General features: G+C 37.7%; 1 protein-coding gene across 1 annotated transcript; it reads left to right on the top strand.

Annotated features, from left to right (window-relative positions):
* Positions 1–972: 972 nt before the first annotated feature.
* On the top strand, positions 973–5,603 carry LOC138329318 (uncharacterized). The gene is made up of 7 exons (XM_069276223.1): positions 973–1,105; positions 1,357–1,491; positions 1,736–1,951; positions 2,520–2,619; positions 3,267–3,390; positions 3,806–3,847; positions 4,260–5,603. The coding sequence occupies exons 1-7, from the start codon at positions 998–1,000 to the stop codon at positions 4,369–4,371; spliced, it is 837 nt and encodes a 278-aa protein (XP_069132324.1). The 5' UTR covers positions 973–997; the 3' UTR covers positions 4,372–5,603.
* Positions 5,604–14,242: the final 8,639 nt, after the last annotated feature.

Below are 14,242 nucleotides of genomic sequence, written 5' to 3'. Positions count from 1 at the left end.
TAATTATGTCCCTATGTGTCGGGATACATCTAGAATTGTCTCCCTGGAAAGAGTTATTTTCTCGAGGGCTGGCTTCGCCCTAGAGAAAATAACTCTTTCCAGGGAGACAATTCTAGATGTATCCCTCCACAGAGGGCCATAATTGTATAATATAACATCATGCTCATGAGCTAACAGATAAAAGTACTCTTATGCACAGTAGTATTAATTCAATACGTTGTATTGATTATATTATACATCTTTTTCATATCAGATTGATTTCATCTTGTCTTCAATAACTGACCGTGTGTTAGCGGGCGAGGACGAGGAGGACCGAGTGGAAGTCAGGAAATTAGCGCACATCAATAGATGGTATAACAACCAGCAGGATGTAGTTGAACTCGAGTGTTTCCGAACGGACATACGGACATCCACTGAATTTATGTAAGACATTCTCATAAAAATACTCAAGAAATTACTTCAGTTTCTACATGTGTTTGCTTTAATTTGCTGTTTTTAATTTCGTATCTAATGTTAGCATAATTCGTATTTCTATTCTGGTAAGTGTATGCATGTGAGATTATTTCTATGTTGATTGTAAACCGGCTTTCTTTCGTGTGCGAGTTACTTTCGCGAATTTCGCGATCCAAGTACATTCGTAAAAGTTAATGTCTGCAAATCAATTATAGTGATAGAAATGTCAAGTCAGTTTTCAAATCCACTGATGTTTATCTTCTCGAACATGTTTTGAAATAGATAGATGTCGCGAAATTTAACAGCCGCAAAAGAAAGTTGGTTTTTCCTTTGTCTTTACTAAAAGTTTTATGTTACAGCATTTAGCTTTTAGCTTTTAAATGTCATAGCAAACAAAAAAATACAACTTCACAGAATAAAATTAGGAAATTAACATATCAAACTAAATGAATAAATTTTCAGATATGAGGACAAATTTGGCCAGCTCGTATGTAAACTGTCCTGTCCTTTACTTGGTGATGAAGATGGAATTTTTGGCGCCAGTATGAGCATCCTCACGTCCAAATGGAGCAATCTCTATCCGTGTGGTCAAGCTGCCCGTCCATGTAGTAAGGTCATCCTTCTAACTCAGAACTTGACCAATGGCCAGACGGTGTGTATAATAGACCCTTCTTACGTTCACATTCTTAAGAATGCATCTTAGCTATCGACGTATTCTTTATCTGAAAACAGACAAAATCATTAAAATAGTGTTCGTATTATGGCGGAGTCCGCGTTGAGACAAATATTTTAAGGTGAAAATAATGCAAATTATCCAAATTTTATATTATATTTAATATTTGATGTAATTTGATAGATTATCTTTAATTTTGATAATTTCATTTGAAAATTTGCTATTTACAGGGTGTAATATCCGTGGCTGTCACAGACAAATCAGGGTTATACTACGGGCAGAATGATCTCCCTTTATTCATGGTGTCCAGTTTTGACGGTGGTGTTTCTTGGGAAATTCGGACAGCATGGCGAAGAACAGTAGAAGTATTTATGGATTTTTACAAATTAGACACCCACTTTCATTTATTTCCATTATCAGCTTAATCAACTTAATATTTAGGGAATGAAATAATTAACTTATTGTGTAGCAAAACCTTAATCACCAAAGCTATTTTCGGATTATGGTTTTATTTAGTGCAATGGCCTGTATTTATTATTCAGGATAAAATATAACAAATATCTTTTTTCTTTCTTTCATTTTGTGAATATGTACTATCCTTCGTTACAGAATTACCCGTGCGTTTGTTGTGACCTTCCCTCCTGCCCTACCCACTTAGTGGCCGTATCCTGTGACCAGTGGCCGTACCTGCCACTGAGGCTGAAGGGACACTGGGAGTCGTGGACAATAGACAGTAGTAGTTATAACCTACAGACAGTCTTCCCAAAACTCAGTATTAGCTTTGACAGCGGGTCAATAGAGGACAGGGCCAGCATCTTTCTAATTGTGAGTCAGCATTAGACAAACAGACAGCAGATACATACCTACAAAAATACATGTTGTGTATATAGTTTGCGATTGATGAATATACACGCATGTCATGGCAGTGTTACATTAAACTATCCTTAAAGGAAAATTAGCATATCTTTACATTCTCCATTACAATATTGATAATAATTAACTCACTGTTCTTTGATAAAATGATATTGCAAGTATCAGAACACGTGCATATAAATATACATATTTAGAAAAAGCATATCCCAACCATTTGATTGTTTGCTTATTATTATTGAATTTCTTTCTTAAACGGGAAGACGTGTTAAAATAAGGTGGATACACAATCCGAATGAAATAAAAGAAATATCTTTTTAGCTAAAAAATTTACCATGTTTAGAGTAAAGTATTTTCAATTTGTAAATGAAGTAAAATCGAGAAGATATTAAGGTACTAAAACTATTGCTTTCTCAATCAAATAATAAAACTCATATAAGTAGAAACAATGCCAGCGTAAAAGAATCAAGAAGTTTAACATGACGTATTATACCAAACGTTTGATTGCTTTGTTTTTCGCTAGTTGGAACAAACAGACTTCCTGCCAACAGTACACTTCCTATCGTCAGAGGACTTCATACTGCCTATAACGTTAAAGTTCTCGTGTACAGGTAGTGAATCAGGTAAGTGGAATCATTCTGGTCTGGTTAATTATAGACTAAATAGAAATAGGGTATACTTTATATTGTAAACCTAAATATTTATCAGTTATCTTATTTTATCGTTTTTATAACGCTAAACATGTTGCGTTAAAATGTGTATCAAGCGTGAATTGTATTTTCTGTATATCAAGCGTGAATTGTATTTTCTGTATATGGATTTTACATATCCATTATGGTAATTGTGTGAATTGTAATTACTGTATGTCGATTTGATATATTCATTATGGTGATTGCGTGATTTGTATCTTCTGTATGTCGATTTGATATATTCATTATGGTGATTGCGTGATTTGTATCTTCTCTATGTCGATTTGATATATTCATTATGGTGATTGCGTGATTTGTATCTTCTGTATGTCGATTTGATATATTCATTATGGTGATTGCGGTAACTGAACATTGCGCTGATATGTTCAAGATCGCTTCTGCGCAAAGAATTTATTCGCCAAACTATGTACGTTGATAGAAAACTGAAAAAAAGTTAAAGATGTTTTCAAATGAATTTCAGAGAAATTTTGTGAAATAAATAACAAGAAAAGTAGTTTATTAATGTTATAAAATCATAGTCATACTTGTGTTTTCATTGCGTTTTATCCTTATCTTATTAGATCTTCCACGTAAAGTATTTGTACTAATGCAAGACGGGGATCTGAAATGGTCAAGAAAGGAAACCATCACCATTATTCCAGAGATTGGCGAGTTAAAGATTCAAGTTCAAAACATCAAAAAGGGGTAAATATAATCACAGAGCCACTTAATGAATAACGAAATTGGGCGAGAATTAGGAAAGAGAACTGTTACTCATTTAAACAACAATATTGGACATAAAGGGAAAATTATTTCAAAAAGAAGATTGAAACAACTACCCGAATACCATTAGATAATGTGATTGCTCGATCAAGTTTTAATTTGGTTGAGCAGGCGTCTCCGTGAGTAAGAGCGAAACTATTCTCTTTATACTATTTCAAGAGGCGCTTGAATATGTCATTAATTCAAGATGAAGATTCAGAGTTGATTATTGTTTTCATATTTCAAAATTGTATCAAAATAATGTAAAACTTAAACATGTACTCTGTTTCAATTTCGCTAATGTTGAAATCCTCAAATCTGATTACTTGGCTATATGACAATGTGTTATTATTTATAGCGTCAGAAGAGCAATAGCAGTTGTTCCATCTGACCTGAACAGGTATGTTATTAAAGGATTAACTTTATCTGTTTTATGCCATAAAGATGTAACTCAAAAATCAGAATAATAACTAAAAATGAGTTTTTAGCAAAAACTGTATTTATGATGTTGTCTTTATTTCGAAATGCGTAGCAAACGTTATTTATTCCGAGCACAAAAAAATGAGAGGGAAAATTACCGTGAGATGTTTGGGCTTCAGGAACCTATCTTGGCCTCACCAAAAAAAGAATCACGAAAGTTTGATATTCTTATTTGATAAATGCACTATGAAAAATATTCGGAAGTTGAAAGTCAATCGGAATCAAAAGAGGTAGGAATTCGCTGCAGGTGTGCAAACATAACAAACTGCTATGGAGTTTATCAAATACTCCACCATTGTGATACATGAATACTAATGGGTTTTTGTTTTCAGCTTCTCAATGTCTGTGTTTGGTATAAAGCGATACAACGGCATGCTCAACTACTCCTCCCATAGACTCATTAACGAGCTGCTCAATTCGACCAGTACCGACAATAATGGCTGATTTAGTATACCTTGTGGAAAATTTACATAATAGACGATATACGTTCCTGGCTGACTTCTTCAACTATGGAATGTTTCTGGAGGGCAAGCGTGAAACGACTGAAATTGATCATTACATGTGACCGCTTACGTCTTTAAGATGTTCAAAGCAGTACACTTTTGTGTGCTAGCACTATAGCTTAGGGATCGATTGTGGTACTTAATATGTCTACATCAGTACATTGTGCTGGCACTATAAATGAGCTTTAGAAACTGGATGTGATTAGTTGAAATAGCATTGAGGCTATTTTCGCCGAATATTAACAAAGCAGTGAGAATATGGTCATCGAAAATATACGTATGGTCAAATCATATAAATTCTATTATCGCTAGATCGCGAAAACGTAAATCGATAAATTTTCATTTTCTCTAATTCAGTCAGAATCGCGAAAAAAAATTATCCCGGCGAAAATAGCCGGTTATGAGGTATGACATCAGCGCAATCAATGATGCTGTGCTCTTTTTAAGAATCGTCAGTGTTTTCATTGACAATTTTCAAATATAATATTTTCAGTGATGTTACGGTCAAAAGTGTGATATACGTGTGATGAACATGAACTAGTATGCGAAATGAAGAAACATCGGATGGTTTGTGAAATGAAGAAACATGGGATGGTACTTAAATATAAGAAAGCTGGAAAATTGTGTGAAATGAAGAAAACTAGATTGGTATGTGAAATGAAGAAATATGGGAAGGTGTGTGAAAGGAAGAAACATGGGATGGTTTGTAAAATGAAGAAATATGGGATGGCATGTAAAATAAAGAAAACTTGAATGGTATGTGAAATGGAGAAATATGGGATGGTATGTGAAATGGAGAAATATGGGATGGTGTGTGAAATGGAGAAATATGGGATGGTATGTGAATTGAAGAAACGTGAGATGGTTATGTGAGATGAAGAAATATAGATTGGTATGTGAAATGAAGAAATATGGGAGGGTATGTGAAATGAAGGAACATGGGATGGTGTGTGAAATGCAGAACACTGGAATGGAATGTGAAATTAATATACATTGTGTATGAAATAGCGTGTGAAATTAAGGCAGGTAATGTGATTCCTGAAATAGAAAGAAATGTGATGTGATATGTGAAATAATTGCGTTGTTCATGGCAAGATGACTCAGTGTCATGAAGAATTGAAAAAAGGGAAAAGACAATTCATCAATTTTAACATTTACAATTCTAACGTGAATTTGGTTATTAATTCGTTTAAAAAATCTATTAATAAACTTTTCCAAAAGTTAAAACATATGCTTGTCATTCTTAAATAAGATTCCAGATCTATGAACAACGGAAATCTATTATAGTGATATTTACAACATATAAACAATTACACATATTAACATTAATTTGCATAGCACTGATTTTGAAATCACGTGTATACTGTTCCTTAATTGTTAACTTCATCTTCAAAATGGACTCTATTTAGACACAATAAAATAGTCATATTATATCAAGCCGAACGTGTCAAGGAGACACCAATAGCTAGGGTCATATGAAGCCGAACGTGTCAAGGAGACACCAATAGCTAGGGTCATATGAAGCCGAACGTGTCAAGGAGACACCAATAGCTAGGGTCATATAATGATATGAAGCCGAACGTGTCAAGGAGACACCTATAGCTAGGGTCATATTAAGCCCAATGTTTCAATGAGACAACAATAGCTAGGGTCACATCAAGCCGAACGATGCTTATAGGCCGGGATCTAGGGGGGGGGGGGGGGGGGGGGGGGGGCTACGTGCCCCCCCCCCCCCCACACAACTTAACGAACCAATGTTTTTCTGAAGCCTTATGACCCACTGATAACGAAATCGAGAGGTAACATTGTATAAACTGGAATGAACTTCCGGTTATGACGTCATCAAGATGGCCGCCATCTCGAATTTCACTAAAGATTGAAAAATAGTCATAACATTGACATTTTTCAACCGAAGAAGACAAATGAGGCATCAAAATGACCACAATAGAACAACAAATACATATCAGGACCATAAAATCCAATATATGTATTTATTTCTACGCAGGAAATGAAAAAATCGGATTTTAAGCTCAAAAATGGTTATTTTTTAGCAAATTTTTCATATTTGGCTTGACGCAGCAAAAATGTTTGCCAACAGCAAACTATTATTTCTAATCAGTTATTTGACCTCTTATCAATCAGTAAAAACGACACCAACAAAAAAAAAAACAATGTTAACATTGTATAAGCTCCGGTTATGACGTCATCAAGATGGCCGCCATCTCGAATTTCACTAACAATTGAAAAATAGTCATAACATTAACATTTTTCAACCGAAGTAGACAAATGAGGTATCAAAATGATCATAATAGAACATCAAATTCATATCGGGACCACACAATTCAATATATGTAGTGATTTCTAGGTAGGAAATGAAAAAATCGGATTTTAAGCTCAAAAATGATAATTTTTTAGCAAATTTTTCATATTTGGCTTGACGCAGCAAAAATGTTTACCAACAGCAAACTATTATTCGTAAACAGTTATTTGACCTCTAATCACTCAGTAAAACAATAAAATATATAGAGATACAAAAAAGAATTATTGTTATACCATCATTAAGTTTACAAAACATCACCGGGTGGGTATACTGGGTATATGCTATTTTTCTAACTCCAAACCGCTGACACTACAGTTTCCTGGTGTATTACAAGTTCCTTAAATAAGTTTGACTATTGGCGATTTATAAGTAGGAAACATGAATGTAAAGTTGACAGAATATCTAGCCTCGGGTAGGACAAGTCACAGTTTCGTTTATTTCCTATGCATATTATTAGCAAAATGTCAGATAGTTACCACAATGTCACATATTTCTTTCACTGGTTCTCAATTATAACCATTATCATTGTGCGTGCTTTCCCACCTCACTGCACTATCCTCTGATATGACTCGGCATGTCTGGTAGCTGGTACATGCAGTCCAAATCAGAGTAATCGAGATATCAGTATCCAATTCGTCGAAAGTCAGGGCGTCGTCTTCGATGTCGATGATGTGACACTACATTACCAGTGGAGTTCTAGCCTGTCATCTTTCATGGCCCATCCATGGCCAGAGTTTATATCAGGAACAACAGGTTCAGGGATGTGGGATCTCCTTCAGATTCTAACACATCGTATATGCTGTTTCAGACTTCTCAGGAAATTACACCAGATCCAGATTCTTCGAATGGTGGAATGATTCAAGCACCATTCATTAACCTTGTGGACACTCGTGCGACTATAGATGGCACAGGAAATATCCTAGAGGTCTTTAATGAGGTCATAAATGTTAAATGTTTTTCATTGATCAGACTTTCCCATGTCCCTTGAAGGTACTGATTGTGTAGCATCTGGTGTATGCGTGGATACACCATTGAAGACTCTCCAGAAAAAGTTTTCTACAGTGCTCTCCAGACTTGGCAAAGAGAGGAACTTCACTGTAGACCTCATTTATGACCTCAAATAATTCACCTGTGTCATCTATGGTCACTGAGGGTTCACAAGAATGAGGAATTGTGCTTCATACGAATTAAGGAGATGCAACTCAACCCTTCGCAGAATGTGGCTCTGGTGTCTTTTCCATCCTACCGGAGAGGTCTGGAACATCATATACGATATGTGAATCACTAGGTTGCAAACCAGATGAGATCCCACATCCGCGAACCCGATGTTCTTGATATTACCTCTGGCCATGGACGGTTGACAAGTTAGAACCACGATGGTAAACCGGTAATGTAATGTCACATCAGCTCATCAGCTCATCGACACTCTGGCGAGAAAGCACGCACAAAGATAATGCTTATCATTAAGAACTATTGAAAGAAATATGTGATACTGCAGTAACCATCTGACATTTCCTTACGTTACACACAGAAAAATAAAGTTAACAGCGGATGCGCTATTTCTAAAAGAAACAAATTTCGGAAAGTGTCGTGGTATTAACGGAAACAAATGCTTTCTTCAGTTTTAATTTGATACCCTATTAGTTGGCGTTGTGCAGTAAAAATTCATTTTGAGACGCTACTAGTCTACAAACTTTCGAACATGAAAATGAATTTTGTTAGGAAATTGTAAAGTCCCACTTAGATATTAAGCCAAATTATAATTCAATTGTGTTAAGATATGGATCGTCAATTGCCAATGTTATCTTCAGGAAGTTCTAAGACATCCGGAAACTGTAGTGTCAGCGGTTTGGAAAAAACAGCAATCATATACCCTGTATACGCACCCGGTGATGTTTTGTATACCAAATGATGGTATAACAATAATTCTCTTTTGCATTTCTATATATTTTTGTTGTTGTTGTTTTTACTAATTGATAAGAGGTCAAATAACTGATTACGAATAATAGTTTCTTGTTGGGAAACAATTATAGCTGCGTAAACCCAAATATGAAAAATTTGCTAAAAAATTATCATTTTTGAGCTTAAAATCTGATTTTTTCATTTCCTGCGTAGAAATCACTACATATATTGGATTATATGGTCCCGATATGATTTTTTTGTTATATTATGATCATTTTGATACCTCATTTGTCTACTTCGGTTGAAAAATGTTAATGCTATGACCATTTTTCAATTGTTAGTAATTCGAGATGGCGGCCATCTTGATGACGTCATAACCGGAGCTTATAACATTGTTTTTTTGTTGGTGTCGTTTTTACTGATTGATAAGAGGTCAAATAACTAATTAGAAATAATAGTTTGCTGTTGGCAAACATTTTTGCTGCGTCAAGCCAAATATGAAAAAAATTGCTAAAAAATTACCATTTTTGAGCTTAAAATCCGATTTTTTCATTTCCTGCGTAGAAATAACTACATATATTGGATTTTATGGTCCTGATATGTATTTGTTGTTCTATCGTGGTCATTTTGATGCCTCATTTGTCTTCTTCGGTTGAAAAATGTCAATGTTATGACTATTTTTCAATCTTTAGTGAAATTCGAGATGGCGGCCATCTTGATGACGTCATAACCGGAAGTTCGTCCCAGTTTATACAATGTTACCTCTCGATTTCGTTATCATTGGGTCATAAGGCTTCAGAAAAACATTGGTTCGTTAAGTTGTGGGGGGGGGGGTGCACGTAGACCCCCCTAGATCCCGGCCTATTACGGGTGTCAAGAAGACAACAATAGTTAGAGTCATGTGAAGCCGAACTTGTCAAGTAGTCACCAATAGCTAGAATCATATGGACACGAACATGTCCAGGAGACACTAATTCCTAGGGTCATATCAAGCCGAACGTGTCCAGGAGACACCTATGGCTAGGGTCATATAGAGCCGAAAGTGTCAAGTAGACACCAATAGCTAGGGTCATATGAAGTCGAACGATAATAACGGATGTCAAGGAGACACCAATTGCAAGGGCCATATGAAGCCGAACGCGTCATGGAGATAACAATAGCTAGGGTTACATCATGCCGAACGTGTCCGGGAGACACCAATTGCTAGGGTCATGTCAAGCCGACGAAAGTGTCACTGTGACAACAACAGCTATGGTCGTATCAAACCGAACGTGTCAAGGAGACACCAGTAACTAGAGTCGAACGATAATTAGAGGTGTCAAGAAGAGACCAATAGCTAGGGTCATATGAAGCCAAACGTGTCAAGGAGACACCAAAAGCCAAGGTCATATGAAGACGGACGACAAGGATACAGAAATAACTAGGACATCGTAGTATTATAAGGTCGCTTGTCAAAGAAACACGAACACACAGTGTAATATGAGAATGGTTGTCAATGAGATACCAACAGACAGAGTCATTGGAGGACGGGCGTCAACACCAACAGACAGAGTCATTGGAGGACGGGCGTCAACACCAACAGACAGAGTCATTGGAGGACGGGCGTCAACACCAACAGACAGAGTCATTGGAGGACGGGCGTCAATACCAACAGTCAGAGTCATTGGAGGACGGGCGTCAATACCAACAGACAGAGTCATTGGAGGACGGGCGTCAATACCAACAGTCAGAGTCATTGGAGGACGGGCGTCAATACCAACAGACAGAGTCATTGGAGGACGGGCGTCAATACCAACAGACAGAGTCATTGGAGGACGGGCGTCAATACCAACAGACAGAGTCATTGGAGGACGGGCGTCAATACCAACAGACAGAGTCATTGGAGGACGGGCGTCAATACCAACAGACAGAGTCATTGGAGGACGGGCGTCAATACCAACAGACAGAGTCATTGGAGGACGGGCGTCAATACCAACAGACAGAGTCATTGGAGGACGGGCGTCAATACCAACAGACAGAGTCATTGGAGGACGGGCGTCAATACTAACAGACAGAGTCATTGGAGGACGGGCGTCAACACCAACAGACAGAGTCATTGGAGGACGGGCGTCAATACCAACAGACAGAGTCATTGGAGGACGGGCGTCAATACCAACAGACAGAGTCATTGGAGGACGGGCGTCAATACCAACAGACAGAGTCATTGGAGGACGGGCGTCAATACCAACAGACAGAGTCATTGGAGGACGGGCGTCAACACCAACAGACAGAGTCATTGGAGGACGGGCGTCAACACCAACAGACAGAGTCATTGGAGGACGGGCGTCAATACCAACAGACAGAGTCATTGGAGGACGGGCGTCAATACCAACAGACAGAGTCATTGGAGGACGGGCGTCAATACCAACAGACAGAGTCAATGGAGGACGGGCGTCAACACCAACAGACAGAGTCATTGGAGGACGGGCGTCAATACCAACAGACAGAGTCATTGGAGGACGGGCGTCAATACCAACAGACAGAGTCATTGGAGGACGGGCGTCAATACCAACAGACAGAGTCATTGGAGGACGGGCGTCAATACCAACAGTCAAAGCCAAATGAAGTACACTTCAACAGTTCTCAATATGGTGTGCCAACACTTACCATATATTTTAAACAAAATTTAAACCATGCAATAACTACTTCTATCAAAATATTTTTCTATAATATCTTAAAACTTGATAACAACAATAGCAAACGCAAGAATTAAAATACAACATATTCAAATATTACAAGACATTATCTTCGAATGCGTGTTTAACAAGATAGTACTTACTTTTGGTCCCCTTACTAAGGCAGTAATAGATTTACCTGTAACCTTATCATTCTCATGATCTCCTTTATGCTAGGTTTACACTATGTTCCCGGCGGCCACGGCAGCCCCGTTTCGGGCCACCGTGGACAAAACGTGGTGACCGCAAGACAACTTGAGACAACGCAGAAGGACGTGATAGACAAACGTGAGCGGTCGTGATTACCGTGGATGCCGTCCCAGATTTTTAAACTGTCAAAAAATTTGCCACGGCAGTCACGGTACAGATGGTAAACGCCACAGGACGTCATAAAACGGGATTGACGTAACAAAACGTAACAATGCGTGCGAGGCCGTAACATAACTTCCAGACGGTCCGTGGTGGAACGGGCAGAAAGCACGCTTCCCGGAATCTAACGGTGATTTCAAGTTTTGTGACGTTCTGTTGCGTTTTTTCCACGTTTTATCACGGTTGATGCAGATTGGCTGCACGTTTTGTGCCGTTTTGTCAAGGTTTGTCAAGGTTTTGACGGCAAGCCAAAGTGGATGATAACCGTTTCGATGCGTTCTGTCAAGGCACATCACGGCTTGTAGCGATTGAAAGCTCAGCGTGATACGGCGTGTTACGTCTTATTACGGTCTTACGTTGCAAGCAACATCTGATGGATTATCATTGCCTGGCCTGGTACATATTTGCTTCTTCATGGATTATTTGTATTATTAAATAGAAATAGTCTATATCAAACTCATTTAAACCATCAAATTATACCAAAGCTATTATTGCAAAAGACAGATTAAGTGATTAACCATTACAGAAAAAAATGGCGTAAAAACACTTGGCTATAATAATCATATATCTATACCAAATATAGTTAAGATTTTCTGTTCTTTTAACATATTTTGTAATTAAAATGTGTTTGAAATGACATTTTCGGCAATAAATATTCTTTCATTTGCTTCAAAAAATCCCGACATCAGACTTTCATCCCTAGCAAGCCTTGGCGGACCGTGAAAAACGTATCGGAGCTTGATCAAAACGTGTAAAACGTAGCAGACCTCATCAGATCGTAACAGGCCTAGAGAGAACGTAGTGGTATCCTCAATAGACCGTGCTAAAGCCGTAGTGTATCTTTAACCTCCGGGAACAGCACTTTCCCCTTTATCCACGGTCCATCAAGTAATCCGTAAAAGACCGTGGCAAAACTTCACAAGACCTAGCTCAACTTGAATACAGAGACAAAAATAGCCAAAATTCCACGGCGCACCACGTTTCGGGCAAACGGGGCTACCGTGGTCGCCGGGAACATAGTGTAAACCTAGCATTAGGCAGAATCGCGGTATGTCCTTGTGTCAAAAGCACTTTCGTTTGACATCGGACGCGTGGTGGTAATTCGCGATCCCCTTCCTAAAATTATCTCCTTTGTTGTATTTTCATTCATTTTTCTCCGCCTGGTGTAATTATTTGAACTCTTCAGTAGGCCTATGAAGTATTTTGCAAATATTCCTTAACTTAAAATTCCATTTTAAGATAGTTTTCTAAACTTCTGTACTGCTTAGCATTATGGACTTGGTAAAAGTTTAAGAACAGGATCAGTATCTAAATGGACAAAGATTCCCAGCTAAGAACAGGATCAGTGTCTATATGGACCAAGACTTTCAGCTTGGGAGCCAGCTAAAACATACTTTCAATTTTGTAAGCCCGGCTCTGTATGTGGGTTTCTGTTATCTTACTTAAGATAAAGACAACCGAAACACGTTAACACTGTTTTGTTTGAAAATTTGAAATTATAGCCTTATCATTTCTTTAGCAATCTATCTACCTATTTAGATATCCCATACACAATGGAAGACCAGTTCAATTACTGGTCAGTTTAACAGGCTAGGTTTCTGTATACTGAACTTTGGTGGAATCTTTCTGTTAGTTCCCCATTCTATAGCTAGACAATCCAGGGGTCACCATATCTCTTTCGTTATATCCACTCCTGGAATAGCAAATCTGAAGGCAGTGGACGACAAGGCTAGTCTGATCATTAAGTGTACATCAAAAGGAATGAATTACGGTAAATTGTGTGTCTTTGAAGTTTTGCGTCGCTCTCTCTGTAATTTTTTTTTCAGATGAAGTCTCTGCAAGACTGCGATTGGTCAGGTGTTTTTAACTCCTGAACTGCTTGCAGGTTTTTTTCCAAATAAATTACGTCAGAAGAGGCAAATGACATCCTCGATGTCTCTGTGTGTTACTGTCAAAAACATCCTTGACTACCTCAGATACCTCATAGTAAATCTGAGGTAGTCCAGGATGTTTTTGACAATAACACACAGAAGCATCGAGGATATTATTTGCCTCTTCTGACGTAATTTATAATGAATGTGTTGAAGAGTTGAGATGGTTGGAAAACTTTTCTTCATGACACTTGCATGGTACCATCAACATACTCCGCTAAACCTGCCTATATTAATATGCTTTGTCTGGCAAAATAAATTTAAAAGCCTAATAATAAAGGCAGGTTAAGCGGACATACAGAGTAACTGCTTGGTAAAAGTTTCAAATACATGACGCTAAAATGTCCCATGTATACTTCTTCAGTTGGTTACAAAAGAGAAGACACAGCTGTTACTAGTGTCTGTTGGTGAAAGTGACCTCGAACCATAAAGTCCAACAAGGTTATGAGTTGGTCCTCTTTTTGTTTACTCCAACACATGTCAATTAGATCACCATATATGGCATAAGTAAAGGCGTTTCAAATGAACCTATTTGAAGCGCACACATTTTTGTATTGTTTTTTGTTGTATTTAGGA

The sequence above is a fragment of the Argopecten irradians genome, chromosome 8 (assembly GCF_041381155.1).
Source record: "Argopecten irradians isolate NY chromosome 8, Ai_NY, whole genome shotgun sequence".
Lineage (NCBI taxonomy): Eukaryota > Metazoa > Mollusca > Bivalvia > Pectinida > Pectinidae > Argopecten > Argopecten irradians.
The sequence above is the reverse complement of the archived record's forward strand: the minus strand, read 5'-3'. Positions and strand labels throughout refer to the sequence as shown.

Coding starts and splice junctions, on each gene's coding strand:
- LOC138329318 (XM_069276223.1), top strand. CDS start 998: ATGAGCATCCTCACGTCCAAATGGAGCAATCTCTATCCGTGTGGTCAA. Junction 2,620..3,266: donor GTGTACAGGTAGTGAATCAG/GTAAGTGGAATC, acceptor TTATCTTATTAG/ATCTTCCACGTAAAGTATTT. Junction 3,391..3,805: donor GTTCAAAACATCAAAAAGGG/GTAAATATAATC, acceptor TATTATTTATAG/CGTCAGAAGAGCAATAGCAG.